Genomic DNA, 19,881 nt, shown 5'->3' with positions numbered 1-19,881 from the left:
GTAATTTTTGGGAAATTTACTTTTTTCCGATGATTTAGTCGTGCATAAAGAGCAATTAGGCAGGTTTTTTTTCAATCAAAATTGTACAGATTAAATTCTTAAATTTAGTTATTAATGTTGCTCTTGCTTGACCTAGTACCAGAATGTCCTACCACAGAAAAGGTAACCTGTCGAAAAAACATTAATTCCAGAGTCAAGAGTCGTAATGAAAATGGGCTTTTAGACAGGTTTAATGGACAAGAAATATATGTAAGAACTATATAAAGTGGGTTCTCATTGTGTTTGCCCCTTCGTAATTTATCAGAAAATGTAACTATTTTCATATTTTATAACAAAGTTGTTTTTTAATTTTTAATTATGGTCAATCATGTTTTAAATCAGACAGATTTAATCATTATATCAACAAATACTTGTTATGCGTATATAAAGTGAGACGTAAATTTTTCTAAGAGAATGTTAATGAATCCATTGATGTAAATATTTCATTTATTTCTTACCAAAAATAAGCTTTAAACATGACTAAGCAAGTTTTGACATCTCACAACAAAACATGTTTATTTGTTGTTCTAAATACAACTGTGACTGGTCGGATTTGACTACTGATTCATGACGTGATATTTATTTTATTTATACCGATTACACAACATTATTCAGTTTTATAGAAAAGTTTGATGTGAGTTGGTTTATTCCAGGTGTTAGGAGAGACAGCATTAATAAAGGCAGCCTATAGAGGACGACTGGAGGTCACTCGATTACTCCTGGAAAGCGGGTGTAATAAAGATATCTCAGATTTGTGTTATCTCTTTACTCTGTTCATATTCCTTAATCAGTACTGTAACAGGTTTAATGAACAGTATATATTTGTAAGAAATATGTTGTTTACTTGTAGTTTATGTACAATATGAATACATGTGTAACTGGTCATTTTATTCACTTTTGACCACTGATTCATGTGATATATATTTTGTTTATATTGATGACATAACATTGTCCAGTGTTTTAGAAAAGTTTTGATCTCAGTTGTATTTTTCCAGGATTATGGACAGACGGCACTAATGTGGTCTGCCGAGAGTGGACAACTGGAGATTACCCGATTACTCCTGAACAGCGGTTGTGAACCAGATATCACAGCAGTATGTTATCACTAAACTATGATAAAATCCCTAATCTATTCAAAGTTATGTTGTTAATTAGACAAGTTTAATGAACAGTTAATTACACAATATTGTCCAGTTTATGAGACAAGTTTTAATGTCAGTTGTAGGATATGTTGTATGTTATTGATATTGTTTAAAATGTATTATCCATAACATTTACATCTTATTTGGTTTATGTTATAGAAAGATGGCGATACAGCTTTACATTGGGCTGCTAGGAGGGGATATCTACAGACCACAAGATGTCTGGTTGAACAAGGAGGTGCCAGTCCCTTGGTTATAACACATGAGGTAATATTTAATAGTATATGACCAGTGTTCAAATACATCACTAAAATGATGTTTTAGATCTGTTTGATCAAATGGATTGTTTCAAGTCTATAGATAAATTTAAATTGAACTTAAGATATGATAATGTTTTATGGCTAAATTTCATTATAAAACACATGAACATAGATAATCCTATAAGAGAAATTCATTGTTTTTCCAAAATTATCAAACATATTAATGCTTTAAAATAGACCACTTGCACATTTTGGGTGATAAGTTGTACCAGAAATGTTTAATTTTATTATTCCAAAATTGGTATTAATAAATAAAATAGATCGGGCAAACTGAAACTGCTGGAAATAAAACCAGGCTAAACTAACATTTTGATCCTCAATGCTCTTCAACTTCGTACTTTATTTGGCCTTTTGAACTTTTTTTGAATTCGAGAGTCACTGATGTGTCTTGTGTAGACGAAACGCGCGTCTAACGTAAATACACAATTTAATCCTGGTATCTATGATGAATTTATTTACAAAACGTACACTTATCCGTTGTCATGACAATTTAAAAAAAAAGTTATTAGATAGTATCAAAATAGTCTAAACAATGCATTGGCATACGTTCATGAAGTTTTTATATTTTAACATATGTCAGGTAGGCAATTAAAGGTTTTCTTTATGTTGGATGAATTTTTGTCTCGCCTTGACTGAGGCAAAAAAACGAGACATAGGTATGCTATTTCCGGCGGCAGTGTCGGCGGCGTCAACAATGTATTAGTTTATGATTGGGTCTTGTAAATGGGGAACCACTAGTGGTAGGTCAATGATATTTGGTGTTCACATGTATTAGCATTGGCACATCTAATTATCTTAAAATTATTTGTCCCTTCCCCGTCAGTAATATTCTATTAACTTCGTAACTTTTGCTTAGTTTGCATGTATTAGTTTGTGATAAGGTCGGTCTATGGGGGACCGTTAGTAGTAGGTCAATGATAATAGATGTGCAGTTATATAAGCAATAGATTGTCTAATATGAAGGAATAATATTTGGCTACGCCCCTCCAGTCGTGGTCTATTGTCTTTGAAACTTTTGCTTAGTTTTCATTTATTACTTTTTTATAAGGTCAGTTTAAGGGGAACCTTTTGTGGTCGGTCATGATAATTGGTATGCAGTTGTAGAATCATTAGCACATCTCCTTTCCGTGGATATTATTTGGCCCTGTCCCTTAGTCATGGTTTATTAATTTTGAAACTGTTGCTTAGCTATCGTGCATTAGTTTGTGATTAGGTCAGTTTAAGTCGTTGATATTTATTATTCAAATGTATTGGCACGTGCAAGTTTCATTTCCATCAAAATTATATTACCCAAAACCTTCATTATGGTTCATTAACTTTGAAACTTCCACACAGTTTACAAGGTAACGTTTATGTTTATGTTTTTTAAAGTGACGACAATGGTATTTTTGGCATGTAGTTGTATAAGCATTGGTACATCTGGTTTCCATGGAGATTTTAAGCCCTGTACCTTCAGTCATGGTTCATTAACTTTGAATATATGCATAAATTACATGTTAAAGTATAGCTATTTTATACAAAATTTAATCCTGGTATCAACGATGAGTTTATTTAATTTCAATAATAGCATTATCAAAATAAAAAATATATATACATACGAGAGTTGTCTCATTTGCACTCACACCACATCTTCCTATATCTATATATCTGTTTTAACAGTTTATTTACACATGAATCAACACTACTAGTCAATATCTATAATGATTCAATTAAGTGAAAGGAAAATTGCCTGAGTATTACATATTGCTGGCAGTTTGAAAATATTTAGTGCAATTATTCGATAGAGATGATCATTTAAAGACTGCAATTTTCTTTAAACTTCTGCATTCCAGTTGTCTAGTCGCCGATATATCTATCTTTTTCGAAAATATTTATTTATTTCCTCATTTTAACAATATCAGTGATAACATTTAAACCTATGAAATGTTGTTTAATAACAATATTAAGATAAAGGAGGATGTGGATGGGGTAAACAGATATGAAAGGGTATGGAGGGGTGTACAGATATATCAGGGTGTGAATGGGGTAAACGGATATTAATAGGTACCAACCTTCACCCTTAGCTGAAACAATAGTGTTACATCACAACATTGAAAGACTCACTATAAAATATCAATTGAAATGGCTAAACTCAATCAAAAGACATATTCACAATACTTTTGAGCTATGATATAATGTAAATACAAAATCAATGAAATAAGGGGTGAAGAAATAAAGGCTACAGTAGTATACCGCTGTGAAATGCTAAACAATTTCAAAAAATCAACAATAACCTTGAACATTAATCCGCCATATAAAGTAATATACACAGGTAAATGAAAAAAATTGTGTAAGCAGGTATACAGTTTAAATGGACAATGGAAATATATTTTACAAAATAAATAAATTTGTCGTTCATAGTACGAATAAGTAATACCAAACACTTATCAAAGGCGGTATATAGACGTGAACAATAAATAACAAAAAAGCATTACAAATAGTTTCGACCGGTAAAATAAACAAGAAAGTTCGATTTGAGAGTACTTACAGTTACTGACAGCTAGTTAAAAGCCAAAAAGAAATAATAATAAAAAATCATGCATCAGAGACTAAAATCAACTAAAACACATCCTAGGGATTTGGTTTTTAACGTCATGGACAGTTAAATAAGACAGGACTTGTGCAATGCCAAAACAAATGTTTCGACAGTTAGGAGTTACCTTCTTTATAGTTAAAAATTGAACATGGATGTGTCTCTTTACATCCCGTTTAAATAAAATACAAATTTAGTTATGTTTTAGTACAGCCAAATTTAGTTATCAACTAGTTGTATCTATGAAAGAATTTACTAAAAGTTTTAAGTAATTTATGGAAACGAAATCTCTGATCTAATAATTTACAAGTGATGTATTGATTACGTTCGTTAAAATTTATGACATCACTGCACACACCGTATGAAGGAGCAAAAGGAACACCGTCTAAAAAGGAAAATTAACAATAGGGAATGAAAAATCGTCTCTTTTGTCAGACATTTTAGTATGGAGTTTCCCTTTAGAAATTGAAATGTCTAAATCTAGAAAAGGACAACTACGGCTGTTTATGTTAGATTCGGTTAAAGTACGTAAGTTTTAGTAGTATATTAAGAGAACTCTAAATTATCTAATGAAAAAATATGATCAGGCTAACGGTAGGAATTGTTGAATTTATAATAACATGTCTTTACTGAGTTTGGTCATAAACTGAGATTCATAGCAATAGAGGAATAAATCTCTTATTAAAAGGACACAGTTTGTGCCCAAAGGAATACCATATATCTGTCGAAGTTTATTTAAAGTCTTCAGAAAATTGTGAAAAATAATCTGAGTGTTGTCTCATGCGTTAAATTTGAGAACATCTGTAAAAATAAAATAAAACATCACCAGCTGATATGTGTAACAAAAATCGTCCGTGTATAGTTATCAGTTGAAAGCAATATAAAGATTTGTCTATATTTTCAGGGTCAGACTCCTTACGATCTAGCAGCAGAAATGAAAAAGGGGGATTATAAAGAAGTGATGGAATACCTACAGGTACATATAGTGTTGACTTATAAATGTTTACACTCAGAATCAATCATAATATATTGATTAAAAAATGTAGAGAGACACTATATAGAAATAGAATATAGATAAATGGGTTAACAACCGTAAAGTTTAAATTGTTTAAAAGAATCATTTTAGAAGCAACTAGCTTGTCATGATTAAGCTCTTACAATGTTTGATAAATAGGGCGCCAAAGACAGCTGAAAACAAATGATTCAGTTTTTTTAAGTCGGATATTTTTTCAACTAAAAGAATAAGAAACACAAACTCTGTAAGAACTGTATAAAACAACATGATACCGTTTTCCATGTGTCAGATATGTGTCTCATCTGCCTTCATCATGTAAACCAGCGAAAGAAGCCAAAAATCTCAAATATCTTAGTTAATAAAAATCAATATGAACTGTAAAAGAATAGCTAAGGTGGTCTTTAAAAAGGCTAAATAACCTAAATCTTTTCAATAAATCGGTGCTTTCTTGAAAATGATTATGTATAAACCAAGTAAATATCTTTTTTGTTGCAAAATGTTTTATGGAATTTCTCAAGGAACATAATCAATAACAGAGTAAATGTACATGACATGTTTGATAGTACTTAAGTTTTATGACGACAATTTCTATTATTTGATAATATTTTCTGTTCACACCACACATTACATATGATGAATATACTTCTTAGCCCATTACTAAAAGGTGAAAACCCAAAACTATAAAATGTGTTAAAGTATGGAGGTTAAAAAAAGTTTGAATTGCGAACTAAAAAAAAATTGGAATGGTAACTTTGTCTGATGGAATTGCCACCTTCATGTTTACCCCAAATACTTATCATATATTTGGAAATAACAGAAAAAAAAATATATAACTAACCACTGCACTTCTTAAATAGATAAAAGGCAACCTGAGAATAGGTTATCAACACTGGGAAAATAATAATTTGTTTCCGTGTATTTAACAAAAAAAAAGTAAAGATACCTCTTAATAAATTTCATGCAATACAAGCATTTTTCTAGATTTATCTTCATCAGGAAATCTCAAAGCCAAATAATTGAAAGCCAATGTTGTTTTTAAGAACTGAGATAGTTCAAAGTTTATTTTGCATGTGAACTTCTTTGTTAAACAATATTTTGGGACAGCTGTAATGTTTTCATATTGACTTATAGTTTCTCAAGACCAGTATAAAAAACATTATTGGACTGTTAATTACGTTTCTTAATTTTATAGGAAATATCAGATCCCATTTTGACCAAACTCGGGCAGTTAAATAGAAATGACTTCAAAGAACTTGTAGCTCTGGGAACATTTGCTTCCTATGAAAATATGGTGTATTTGGCTGGGCCTTGTAATATTGGGAAATCGTCGCTTGCAAGTATTCTTATCGGCGAGGAAATTCCAAAGACATGGTTTTCAACCGATGGACTAATTATTCATTTCGGAAGAAATGGCATCGACTTACAACAACGAAAGATGATTCCATTGAAAAAAGGTATGTATTATGTGTGTTTTCATTACCAACTGCTCTGAGAAGACAATATTTTTTATTATTGGTTGAGCACAGATTTTACCTGTCAACACTCGACAAAATCTAAACAGTACTTAACTGTGCTTAGCTGTACTCGAATTTGTTCGCCACTTTAGTTAACAAGCATGATGAAGTACTTGATGATTTTGGTATAGTCAGAATATGGTCTCGACCAGTCTGGACTCGGTGCAGACCAAGCATTAAATGTAGACGGGCGGAAAAGGTAATGCGGCGGTTACTCACGTGCACTTCATGTAAACGCCGCGTTAACTCTGCCTTAACTCCGAAATTTCAGTAGACGAAAAGTAAACGGGCGTCTTCTAATTTTCTGAAGAGGAAACGGGCGTTTACTATCGAGTTTAGTTCCGCGTAAGAGTGAAACAAGGCGCGCCGTCTATTTTTGTAGAAAGTGAACGCACGCACGTGTACTGTTTGCAGTAAGCACGCGTAAACGCAGATTGTCATCATATCCTGAATACAATGATCTAACATATCACTAGATATGGTACATTAAATGAGCAACAGTCCATTTTTGATTGCAATATGGACGATTACATTAAATGAAATTACACCTCTTTGAATAATTGCATATGAAACATCATAAGTACAAAATGCATATGTATCCTGAAACTCTAAAACCTACAAGACTGTCAGTTAACATTCGTGAGAGGATATCACGTATAAGAAGGTCTGGTAAAATCAATACTGAAGTTAGAGATTTGTCGATACAATCAGAAAATGTTCAAGTTTCTAGACAGAAGATAAATGCAATTTCTACGAAGTTTCCGTCAGATTAGATTTGTAACAGACCTTAAAGTTACACAAGACAGGAAGTAAATCTAGAACTTATTGACGAATCAAATCATAATGACCGAGAAATATCCGCAAGAGAGATTGCAAGATTACCAATGTTTTGTAAGATATGTCATTTATTTTATTTCGTGAAGCACAACTCAGTTGAATCTGCCGTAAATAATCTTTAATTACTCATGATACTGTATACAAAACAATTTTACATGTACATAAAGTTTTGCAGTATTTAATTTTGGCATTATTTTTTTAAAACTTTTTGTAAGTCGATAACTTTTGAGTAAAAATATAGAAAATCTGCTTGTTTCCCAATCCACTATAAATAAATATGTATAAAGTTAAACTAAACTAAGTAAAATACATTTATGAAATGTGTAGTAATTGCCCGTGTACTGTAAAGTGAACGTAAAAATAAACTTGTTAAATCTGAAGTTTACTACTAACTAAACGGACACAAAGTAAACGCGCGTTCTTCTTCTTTAGGTTTCTAGTGATCCTTCAATTATTGAAGATTAATCGCCGGGCGTCGACTATAAAATTTATAATGAGCAACAAAAATCAAAAATATATCAAAACCAAAAAAATCAACATAACGTATGTACATTTGAAAAAATAAATTTTGATAAAACTATATACATTTAACAGAGTAGTTAGGAACAGAATATGGGGATGAGGAGATTCTGAAATCATACTCTTGAATCCCTGTGCTGTACTGCATGATACTATTTGTTGTGGCAGATGATTCCAATTTATGCCAGTTTGTGGTTAAAAGGAACATTTATAACTGTCTTTAGATGTTTGTATTTGCCTACATGAGTGTGGATTGCTATGTCTGGTTCTATTGTCTAGTGGGATCAAAAGGTTATGTGTAGGGACTGCAACAATTTAATGAATAATTTTGTAAAAGAAAACAAGTCTGTATCGTAAACGCCTAATTTCGAGTGGGTACCAATTTAGGTCTGTCATCATTTCAGTAACTGAGCTGGTGTTATGGAAGCGGTTTCATGAGAAGCGTGCTGCTCTTCTCTGAACTTTTTCGATTTGTGAAATTTGCTGTTTTTGATGTAGGTCCCAAATTGTTCAGCATTACTCTAATTTTGGTCGGACAAGAGCTTTATATGCATGAGCTTTAACTTTCGGTGATGCTATTTTTTAGGTTTCTACGAATAAATTCAAGGGGCTGGTTTGCTTTTGATGTCATGTTATCGATATATTCGTCCCATTTTAAATTTGATTGAAGAGTTAGGCCTAAATATTTTGTAGAGTCGACTTTTTCTAGAGAGTAATTGTGTAATTTATAAGTGCAGTCTAAAGGTTTGCGTGTTTGAGTTACACTGAGAATGTTGCACTTATCAGGGTGAAAATGCATGTGCCAGTCCTGCTCACACCTGCCGGCCGCTTCTAAGTCAGACTGTAATTTAAATGCGTAATCTGGTTTTTTAATTTCCCTATAAATAAAGCTATTATCTGCAAATAATCTTAATATACTATGTTCAATATATTCTGCCAAATCATTAATAAAGATTAAAAATGAAATTGGACTAAGCACTGTGCCTTGAGGTACCCCAGATGTTACAGGAATTTTATTTGATGTTTCACCTTCAAGGACTACTGTTTGTGTTATGTTTGTTAAGAAATCTTGAATCCAATGATATGCATTACAATTTATACCGTAGAAACCAATTTTATACATGAGGTGGTGGTGTGAAACTTTATCGAATGCTTTTGCAAAATCCATTATGATGATGTCTATTTGGATGTTTTTATTATTTGAATTTGCAATATCTTCAATAAATAATATTAGCTGAGTTTCACAGGAGCGGGAGGATTGGAAACCATGTTGTAAGTCATATAGTAATTTATTTTTTTCCAGATGTTTCATTATGCTACTAGCTACAACATGTTCTAATAGTTTGCAACAAATGCAAGTCAATGATATTGGGCGATAGTTTATGGGATCGTGTTTGTCGCCTTTTTTGAATGCTGGACATACACTGTGTGACGTCAGTCGTCTGGGATCTTGCAAGAGTTCAGTGATTTTTGGAATATGATTGATAAGATGGGAGTGATAGATGATTTACACTCTTTTAAAATTTGTCCATGGATGAGATCAGGCCCAGCGGCTTTGTTGATATTGATATCATTTAGAAGTTTTTCTATGCCCTGTTTTTGTATCTTAATATCAGGCATCTGTTGATGCTTACTGACGCCCTTATCTGGTATTGGGTCATCTGTTGCAGGTGTGAATGCTTTTTTGAACTGTTCATTTTGAATGTTAGCTTTTGCTTTGAGTCAGATGTTAGTGAGCCCTCTTTTCGGAGTGGTGGTATGTTAGAGCTTTCAGACTTTTGTGTTTTTATATAACTGATCAGATTTTTTGGGAAGCTCGTTGATATAGTAGTAGCGTTGTCATCAACTGGTATACCACATATCATATTGTCAATATAATTCCAATATGATGTTCCTTGTTGTTTCTGTATATCCTGTTTTAATTTTTTAAGTTGGTCTAGTTTCCCTTTGCCTTTCAATTTGTACTTTTGATATTTTTTCTTGTACTTTTTCATTTGCCCTCTAATACTGTTTGTTATCCAAGGTAAATTTTTGCTGTTTCTCATCATTTTCTGTGGTATGTTCTCAGTGATGAGATGTAATGAGTTTTTAAATATTAACCAAAGTGTGTTTGTATCTTCTCTATATTTTTTATGTATGATCTTTTGATATTTTATCTATATCCTCTTTTATTTTTTGCCACTTTGCATTTTTATATTTATATACTTTTCGTGGCTTGGTTTGGCATCTTTTTAGTGATAGTAAACATTCTATATATACAATATCATGGTCTGCTTCCCCTAATGGTGGCATGGTTTCAGCTTTATCAATGATGACTGGTTAATTTGTTAACACAAGATCTAAAATTTTATCATTTCGAGTTGGTATGTTTACAACATACTCGGGAAGACATTGGAAATTTCCATTTTGACCGCGTTAACGTAATTATAGTTAAAGCGCGTTTACCTTCAATACGAAAGTTGAAGTTAACTAACAAAATATGTGCACGCGGCGTTAACGCACGTTTATTTTATGTAATGCTTGGTCTGCACCCAACTGTATTAAGTAGTTTCGTTTATTGCTGTCAAAATTAAAGATTAAATATATAGGTAACTAACTGAATTTAGTCAAAAACATAAAATTTAACTTTTCTTTTTAACTTCAAATTTAATTTTTAATCGTTGCAGGGAGCATTTAACAAAGGACGTTCAAACATCTGCCTGTCCGGTCTTGTTACTGTTCTTATGTGTACAATTTTTAACGGATTAAAAAAAAAACTGAAGATTATATCAGCAATGTCTAGGGCAGTTTCGAAAATCAATGCCTATGAACTTTTTTTAAAAGAGTTATGCCCTCGTAAACATTAATTACATGTAAAATTACTTTGTTAACTCTCTTTTGTAAAATTCTTGCAATATCTTTATAAATCTTATAACAGAGGCTGCTATCATTAATACCTCAAACAACTTCAAGTGTTGATCAATTATTTGTAAAAAAAGTTATTTATGATTGTTGCAAAAAGATTATCTGAAAAAAATGAATTGTTACATTGTAGTGCTCTCATACGTACAATTATTGCCAGATAATTAATATGTTTTGAACAAATCCGAAAATCAGTTTTAAAAGAGTTATGCCTCTTTGAAATATTAATTAAAAAGTAGAAATAACATTGTATTTTTGCTATTAATCGTTCATTTCTCTAAGATGTGTTTTTTAAAGCAATTAAAAAAAACAAGTGTTTTAGTTATAGCCCTTAGATAGATACAATATGTGCACTGCAGTTGACATTGGCACTCATTTATTCCATGTATGATTTAAATGAATATAATTTTTGAAGATTTGAATTAGTTGACATATATAAGTTATACATTTGTCAGGGTCAAACTATTTCTCCTCTCATGTCTCCTCCTTTTATTTTTAAATCTTCTCAGGTAGTGTTGATGTTTTAGCGAAACTACTTCTTGGGAATCCGGAATTCAAGAAACAACCAAGTCTGCCAGGTGAGAGTAAAGAGAAACTGTCAGGTGATCCAAATTCTAAAGTTATAACAAAGGAAAATCAGTTAAATCCACCAAACACGAGTCTTTATCCTTCAAACCAAGAACACATGTCACCGAAATCTAATCAGGAGACACCAAAAGACTTCAAAGAACCACCAATTCATACTGCCCATTCCATACAAGATAACTTATTGGAGAAGATTATTAAAGGTACTAACATCATGCATATCGCACCATCAGATTTGATTGATTTTGGTGGACAAAAATCGTTTGATATGACTCATCAGTTATTTATCCAGCACAGGGGAACGTTCATTCTGATGTTTGATGGACGTAAAGGTCTTGATACAGAACTAGAAGAATATCCACAAGAAGATGTAACAGCAGCATGTAAGTAACTCCAAATATACATTTTTAGTGATTATAAAAATATATATCAATGTATAGACCATGTACATTATTGTAAATAGAAATTGAATGTTTTGGTAGATTTATTCAAAAGACAATTTGCTCACATCTCTTTAAAACAAAATAGAAATTACGTGTACCGATTATCAGGTTGTATGCATGTTGATATTGCAAAATATCAGCTGCGAGTCACAATAAGAAGCATTTTGTCCACTCAGTGATCAAAAAGACTTCATGTTGTTTTGATCAGACGATATGTCACTATATAAATATACAGACAAAAAGATATTCGATTTATCGTGTTATATTGTTCGTATTTTACATGTCAGAAACAAGTGTTTTCTTTGTTTCACCAGCAATATGGATTATGACGTCGGTAATATGTCCGGGCAAATGTTATTAAATATATTATTGGGTAGTCCTAAAGAAAGGCATGAAATAAAGGATCTGAAAAAATGTATTGGAATACAATTTTAGAAAACCTCTATTCCTTTAATCATGATAACTCCAAGTAATTTGAAATAAACATCTTGTGAACATATTTGATTACATGTTTACTTTTGTAGCTGTTCTGGAACATTGGATAAATTCTGTATTGACCTACTGTAACAAAACTGAAGATAAAATGCCAAGAATTTTATTTGCTGCCACTCATAGTGATAGCTTCTCAGAGGTATGTCTGACTTTGTTATCGATTTTTCAACCCTTCTTTTAAACACAAATACGTGCGAATATAATCACAACTATCTTGTCAATGACTAGATACCACAAATGTTTAAACGTTTGATTAAAATACAGAACAGTCCTTATACAAAGTTTCAGTGACAAAAAAATGTCTCCCTCTTTTTTCGAAAATATGTAAACGGTGAAATAATCTGGGACTAAATTTAATTTTTATTGCAAATAAAATAAGACTTTTAAAAATGTACTTTTCATATACTAATATAGCCTTCTTGTTGAGCCTACGACGTTTGTTGCAAAAACGACTCATAGCGATCCTACATTCCGTCGTCGTCGGCGACAGTGTTCACACATATTCATTCTGTGGTTACAGTTGGTGAACATTTAATAACTTTCTTAAACTGTCTTGACAGTTTAAGAAAGTTAAACTCAAATTCACTGAAATTGTCACTGAAACTGTCTTGAATTTGTACCAAACTTGGACTAAGCTTGTTAATGATAATAAAATAATATCAAGAAGTAAATTGTGTGATTATCAGTATTTTACTTGTAAATGGACGTCTGCCAGTTAACATTACACTCTGTGAAAAAATTAATAACTTCTTAAACTATCCTGTATTTGTACCAAATTTGGACAGAAGCTTGTTTATAATCAAAAGCTAGAATCTAGAATTTTTTCCCCGATTATCACTTATAAATGGATTTCCAGTTAACATAACATACTGCCTGCAGTTAAAGATTTAAAACATTTATTAGATTATTAGACATAAGCTTCTTACATTAAAACATAGTATCTAGACGAAATATTGTCTTCAGTGTTTTCCCCATTTTATTTTAGCCTGCCACCAACAGCAAAAGTAGGCAAGACAATGGGTTCCGCGGAGCAATTACAAATATTTACATAATCATCCATCATTTCTTACATGTACAAAATGTAGCTCGTGAAGCTCATGAGACTTGAAAAAGATTATCTATGACAACTTTATGATATTAGCATTAATACCACCAGAAATATATGAGCTGCGTCAGATAGAAATCAACCTTATGCAGAAAATATTCAGGTTGAATGAAAATGGTTCTTTGAAAAATGTTAGCTATGATGAGAAAAACCCTCTCCAATTGATTTATATATACAAATATGGAAATGTGGAGTGATTGCCAATGAGATAACTATCCAGCAAATATTGTTTGTTGTTTTTTTTGGTGCTGTTACAAAACTGTAAACAAAAAAAGTTTTGTTTTTCGTGAAATAATTTACTAACGCTTATCACCGCTTCATTGTATAATTAACAGGACGAGAAAAAGATACTAGCTCTTAAATTCAATGAAGAACTGCGAGAAATGTTTTCCACACACAAGCTTCATGACCATATCATGTATGACACAGTCTTTTTCATGAATGCAACGGATGCAGCAGATCCAGAAGTTGAGCGCATGAAGGATACATTAGTTGATATCGCTTTTAAGCAGTCAACATGGGGACAACAAATGCCAATTGTTTGGGTGCCTCTTGATTTACAGATATCTGATATGAGAGCAGATGGAGTAAAGTTGATAACAAAAGAAAGACTTTTACAAATAAACAAATCAAATAATGAACTTGCACTGAACGAAAGAAGAGTTGACGATTTCTTACTTGTTCAACACTCAATAGGAAAGTTATTATACTTCGATGAACCTGCTTTGAGCGATTTCATTGTCATTCAGCCTACGGCAATGGTCAATATCCTCAGAGCCTTCATTACAGACATAATGTTCTGGCCAGAAAAAGGACCTGTTCGAGACATACTAGAGAATTTATCATCTACTGGAGTTCTAAAGAAGACAGACCTTTTTACTCTGTGGTCACAACCAGCTTTCAAAGACATTTTTACCGATGTCAGAACAAAGGAATATATAGTGCAGGTTCTCCTTCATCTTGATATCCTTGTTGAACCTAAACGCTACACTGAAATGAACGCAGCTGCAGACTTATTTTTAGTACCATGCATGGTGAAGGAAAGGATTCCACAAAAACTGCACAGAAATGCAACAGATGAAAGAATATTATGCATATCTTATCATCTGAAGGAGACAGTGGTTCCATCTGCATTGTCTTTCAAGCTTATAGGGGCTGCAATTAGCATCTGGCCTCTGAAAGTAGAAAACTCTCGTTTTTGTCTTTATTTTCAAGCTGCAATTATGGATGCTGACAAAAGAAACGAACTTCAAATTCATGTTGAAGGGCAGAGAATATTTGCATACCTCATTAATGACGTGTCAAAACAGCTCATATCACCGGATCTAGCAACAACGACACAGGAATGCCTGACTTTGGCACTTGGACGAATTCTTCAGTTTTACCGTCGTTGTTTTGGTAAACAAAGTCACCATTTAACCTCGGATATGTTTGAAATAGAAGTTGGAGAAATATGCAACGGTAAAAGGTGTTTAATACCTTTGTCAGATGCAAAAACGAAAGCACAATGGAGCTGCAAGAATGGGAAAATACATGAAACGAAATGTCCTCTAAATTGGGTTTTTGAAAAGGTAAGTAATATTTTTGTGTATCCCCTTTTCTTTCGAAATAAAATTAAAATAACCATAAAAAACGAACTCTTAGGAAAATTTTCACTTTATTAGCTATAGCCTCAAAAAAGAGATAATTTGACATTGCATAAATCTCCCTGTATATTTGTTGTCCTACAATATAGTGTTAATTTTCAATTCCTTAATGTTGTTCTACAGATCACAAAAATTTGCAGTCTAAATTATTATCTCAGTTTTCATAAAATTAATTAATTAAATTGGTTAATCATACTTGTAACACCTTATGTCAACACAGCATTCAGTGACATGTTTACAGATGTAAATAAGAAAGGATCTATTGATTGGAGTCATAAACCGAATATTTTTCCTATACTGTAATATAATGTATAATGTGATGATCAAAACTTCAACTTTTAACATGTTCTATAGTCCTTGAAAGTTCTCTGTATTATGTGTATTTTAGTTTGCCTTCTTATTGTCAGGCTGCAATTACGGATGCTGACAACAGAAACGAATTTCAAAATTCATGTTGAAGGGCAGAGAATATTTGTATACATCATCAATAACGTGCCCAAAAATCAAATTTGCAGTCTAAAAACAAACACAATTTTAAAAAAGGAAATACTAATGTTGTAGGAGATACCCATCAATAATTGTTAGTTAGCTTTTATAAAAGACAGATGGAAAACAAAAATCACATAATATTAGAAATTTAAGGATTGGGTAAATATTCACCAAACAGCTGATCATTTGTATTTGTTTATTTCAGAATAAGAAGCATTGTGACTCAAATTGTAAAGGTAATAAAATAACATAAATTTATATAAAAAAGTTATGTAGATACAAAGGGGGATATCAAAATTCATATGTAACAAAAAAACAGACTACACTAGTTAAAATAGACTTGATACACACATTTTGTAATGAAAGTCTGAATTTTGACTTTACTGCAATATTTATCTCTTCGTAAAATAATTGTGTCATGGAATAAAACGTCCAAATTGTAAATATTCTCTTTTTTCGGGTATACATTTTGTAGGCTATTTAAAAACTGATTTATGTACTCTTTATGAAGAAAAAAGTTGCAACTCTGACTTTCATAACTTTAGCTTCATTGGTTAAAAGTAATATGGACTCATGAGAATAACATTTGAAGCTCATTATTTTTTGGTAAAAACGAATAAAAATTTGTCAACCAAAAGATTTGCTATAATTTCAAAAACATTTTATTCTGTTTTGGTAGAGTTTTCTGATTTTCATTGCGAAATAAAAAATAAGAAGAAAGTTTGGGCTTCAAATGCTTACATTGTTTTTATTTTTTTTGAGAAAATTAACCATTTTTAAAACATTTCATCTTTTCAAAGAATATATGGATAGAATGTAAAATAATTTCTTAAAACACTGCATAACAATTATTCTCTATTGGTATAGTGATATTGTCATCAAGTGCGTTGTAATGAACCATTGTATAGCAAACATCAAATTCCCTCACAAATGTTTTCACACTATAGGTCAATTATTTATTTTTAAAACAAATCAGTTCTGAATCAGAAAAAGCAGTAATATTATAACCTCAAGAAAATTACTGAATGCTTGATTAAATACAGAATTACACTGTGTTGTAACTTTTTCAAAAAAGGTTCTATGAATACGTTTTGCACAGTATTTGAAATATGAAAGGTCAAGTAATGTACACCATATAAACAGTGTGGTTCATTGTATTCAAAAACTGTCAAGTTATTCAAACATGTAATAGTTGTTTTTTTACAGGCATAGCATTGCTAGTATTGTTTCTTCTGTAACCATATATTGTTGGCTTTTATTCAAGTTTGAAAATATTTAAATGGAAACACTACTGATGAAAATAAAAACAGAAATTTTCAGCAAAAATTGAAGTATTGCTAAAGTAACAAAAGAAAGAAAAAAAACAAAGATAATGCCATGATTATGACTACTGCTGTAACTGATGATGAAGTGAGTACCCTTACAAAAATGAGAAAAATTATTTCTCATTCCAGGTCTTGAAACAGAAATACTAGTCTTGAGACCAGATGATCAGCATTTCGTGCAACTAGCAAAAACACTTGGTATTGGAGACTTCTACAACTTCTTCATTGAACTTGGAATGGAAAAAGCTGATTACGACAACTTGAATTTTCGTTATTTTTCAAACCCTATGGAGTTTATGTTGATGGGGCTCTTTGAATGGAGGGATAAAACAGAAAGTGACCAAATGACTGCAACATTTAGGAAATTGCAGACGGCACTGAAGGCTATTGAAAGACAGCACTACTTGTGTCAGGTTTGATACATTTTTTTTCTCTGATAAATTGATAAATGTGTGTTTCTTTTGTGACGACTAAAGACTTCCATTAACAATACAATCTATAATAAAGTGGATGATATTTCAAATTTTGCACAGTAATGCTAACGGAAGTAATTAAAAACACCCAGCCTAAAATTATTGTATAAAAATAAATCCTGAAGCAATAGACGAAAACGATACAGATATTTAACCACGTGATCGTTATATCCACTAAAAACAGCAGAATACTCCACCATATGTAATATAACCCAATAACAAAGTTAACCAATTTAAACATTTATCGTCTCGTAATAACATTAGAAAATTTGTCGTTTTTTTTCTAGATATTTTATATTTTTCATTTTGATATTATCATAGACTTTAATTAATTTGATGCATCTTTAAACCTTTGACACATTTCAGGTTCACAGAGAGGATCATACTCTAATAGGTATGTCTACTTTTATTGTTAACGACGTCTACTCATATCTTCATTAATGGATTCGTATCTTGCTTTTTTTCTCTTAGAAATGAATACACTCAAGAGACATAATTCATTCTTTTAATGTTTTATTCAAGTATCATATGCAACTTTACAGCTGTGTTCCTTTTCTTCAAATACAGAAAAACAAATTTATTCAGTTATGTGCATCTCAGATTTATTTTGATTACAAGATATGAAAGAGGATTTATTTAAATTTTGGTTATTTAATTCATTTTGATTTTAATACCTTAATTTTTTTTTAAGGATTAACTTATTTCAATATCAAACTTCGATGTGTCATTTAAATAATTTCGGCTTCTCTTTGTTCTTTACAGAAAAGGCTCATAATAGCCTACAAGATGTTCCGTCAGATGATGTTATCAATAGTTTAACAGAACAAAAATTGATAGGTGATTGCATTGTTCACCTAGGTGTTGAATTGGCTCTGAGCATTGGCAACATCAAAGAGACTATGCACAATTTTCCAAGGGATTTGAATGGTCAAATCCATGATCTTCTCACAAAATGGAAGAATTGTAAAGAAACCAAGTCGGTGAAACCAACAATCTACCGACTAATGGTAGCTTTAAAACGTGTAAAAGCGGCTCAAGGACTTAATTTCCTGAAGAAAACATATGGTGTGGATTAGGACATCAAATAAACTAAACACAAAAGTAGGCAACAGAACTGTGATATGTTTATCATCTCTCTGAACCAATGCAACATAATTTTTGCGTTTAAAACTAAATGGTTCAAACAAGGCAAAGCGTTGAACAATCACAATTTAAATCCTTTGTTGTACCTCTCCCATATTTCTATGTTTAATGTGTAGATAAAATAATAAAGTGGAACCTGATATCCAAAACTAGTTTATTGTACTGTATACACCTCAAACTGATAATTAGTACTGCGAACGCACAGTATAATATCTTACAACATTTTCATTCTGTTGTATCTATAATACTAAAATAACGAGGTCCAATTTGTCAGCCGTCATGGGGTTAAAACGACAAATCAAAGCATTAAACTTTATATATAGCTTATATAGAACAGCGGTGTAGATTTAAAAATAACAACACCCCATACCCATTTGTTTTCCACATAATTAGTATTGCCAATAATTAACAAGTTCCGGGTCGATACCGATACCAATAGTATATTCACCTGTTACCTATTACCTTATCAGACGCACCACCAAACGGTGTATTTAGGATTTTGCTATATACACAGGTTATAATCACAGGTTTGACACTATAAATTCAATCATTGTCAAATTGTTCCCTATTGTAGTATTTAAATCAATAACACTTTCTAAGATGACAATACGAAAACAAAACGAAATCTGGACTTAAAATAGGGTGTATAGGTACAGTTTTCAATTTGTTAGCAGGCATGACGTAAAACAGCGAATCAAATAACTCAACTTTATTTATAACAAATATAGGACAATGCTGTTGATTAAAAAACACTCCATTCCAGGACCTTTTGTTTCCAAATAATTAATATTACCAATAATTGATAAGTTCTAGGTCGACGGGTTCAAACAGAAAGATTTTGAAAGCAGAGAAAACTGTGTATCTTATAATCGGCATAAATTTATCAGATGACAATACCAATAATAAAATAAGGCTTACGCATAGTTATATACTTTAATTCAGTCACGGACCCGCGATATCACGGGTGTGTTCTAGTATAAATATAAAATTGCGCTTTTTTTTCGCTCAATGTACTTAATGTATGTAGTATGCAAGATATGAAATTATAACAGCATTCTTTTTGTTGTATGTAAGTTTTTCATATCCTAGAACACATTTTATTGACAACTTCTATAATATTGAATTTGGTACATTATAGAAAATTACCTTTTTTGTCGAAAGAAATGTGTTTGTAATTCTTGATTGAAGTGTCGAAAATTGTGACAATTCATATTTCTATTGGCTTTAATTTCATATAAAAGCCAGTTCTTTGGGTGCTGCTTTCAAAATAATGTGTTGAATTGTAAATCCATCACTAAGAGGTTGCATATTGTGCCGGCAG

General features: G+C 31.6%; 1 protein-coding gene across 1 annotated transcript; it reads left to right on the top strand.

The window, feature by feature from the left end:
- The first annotated feature begins 1,040 nt into the window (after positions 1-1,040).
- Positions 1,041-18,689, top strand: LOC139495929 (uncharacterized). Its single transcript, XM_071284344.1, has 11 exons — positions 1,041-1,133; positions 1,341-1,448; positions 4,978-5,049; positions 6,281-6,542; positions 11,369-11,827; positions 12,412-12,518; positions 13,820-15,055; positions 15,825-15,855; positions 17,074-17,357; positions 17,784-17,811; positions 18,180-18,689. Exons 1-11 carry the CDS (start codon positions 1,056-1,058, stop codon positions 18,491-18,493), a joined length of 2,979 nt encoding a protein of 992 aa, XP_071140445.1. The 5' UTR covers positions 1,041-1,055; the 3' UTR covers positions 18,494-18,689.
- The last annotated feature ends 1,192 nt before the right edge of the window (positions 18,690-19,881 follow it).

Source organism: Mytilus edulis, chromosome 11, assembly GCF_963676685.1.
Source record: "Mytilus edulis chromosome 11, xbMytEdul2.2, whole genome shotgun sequence".
Taxonomy (NCBI): domain Eukaryota; kingdom Metazoa; phylum Mollusca; class Bivalvia; order Mytilida; family Mytilidae; genus Mytilus; species Mytilus edulis.
The sequence above is the reverse complement of the archived record's forward strand: the minus strand, read 5'-3'. Positions and strand labels throughout refer to the sequence as shown.

What these genes read in the sequence shown, in the direction of transcription:
- LOC139495929 (XM_071284344.1), top strand. Translation starts at nt 1,056, where the DNA reads ATGTGGTCTGCCGAGAGTGGACAACTGGAGATTACCCGATTACTCCTG. An exon ending in CCTTGGTTATAACACATGAG is followed by an intron (nt 1,449 to 4,977) that starts GTAATATTTAAT and finishes CTATATTTTCAG; the next exon opens with GGTCAGACTCCTTACGATCT. An exon ending in GATGATTCCATTGAAAAAAG is followed by an intron (nt 6,543 to 11,368) that starts GTATGTATTATG and finishes AAATCTTCTCAG; the next exon opens with GTAGTGTTGATGTTTTAGCG.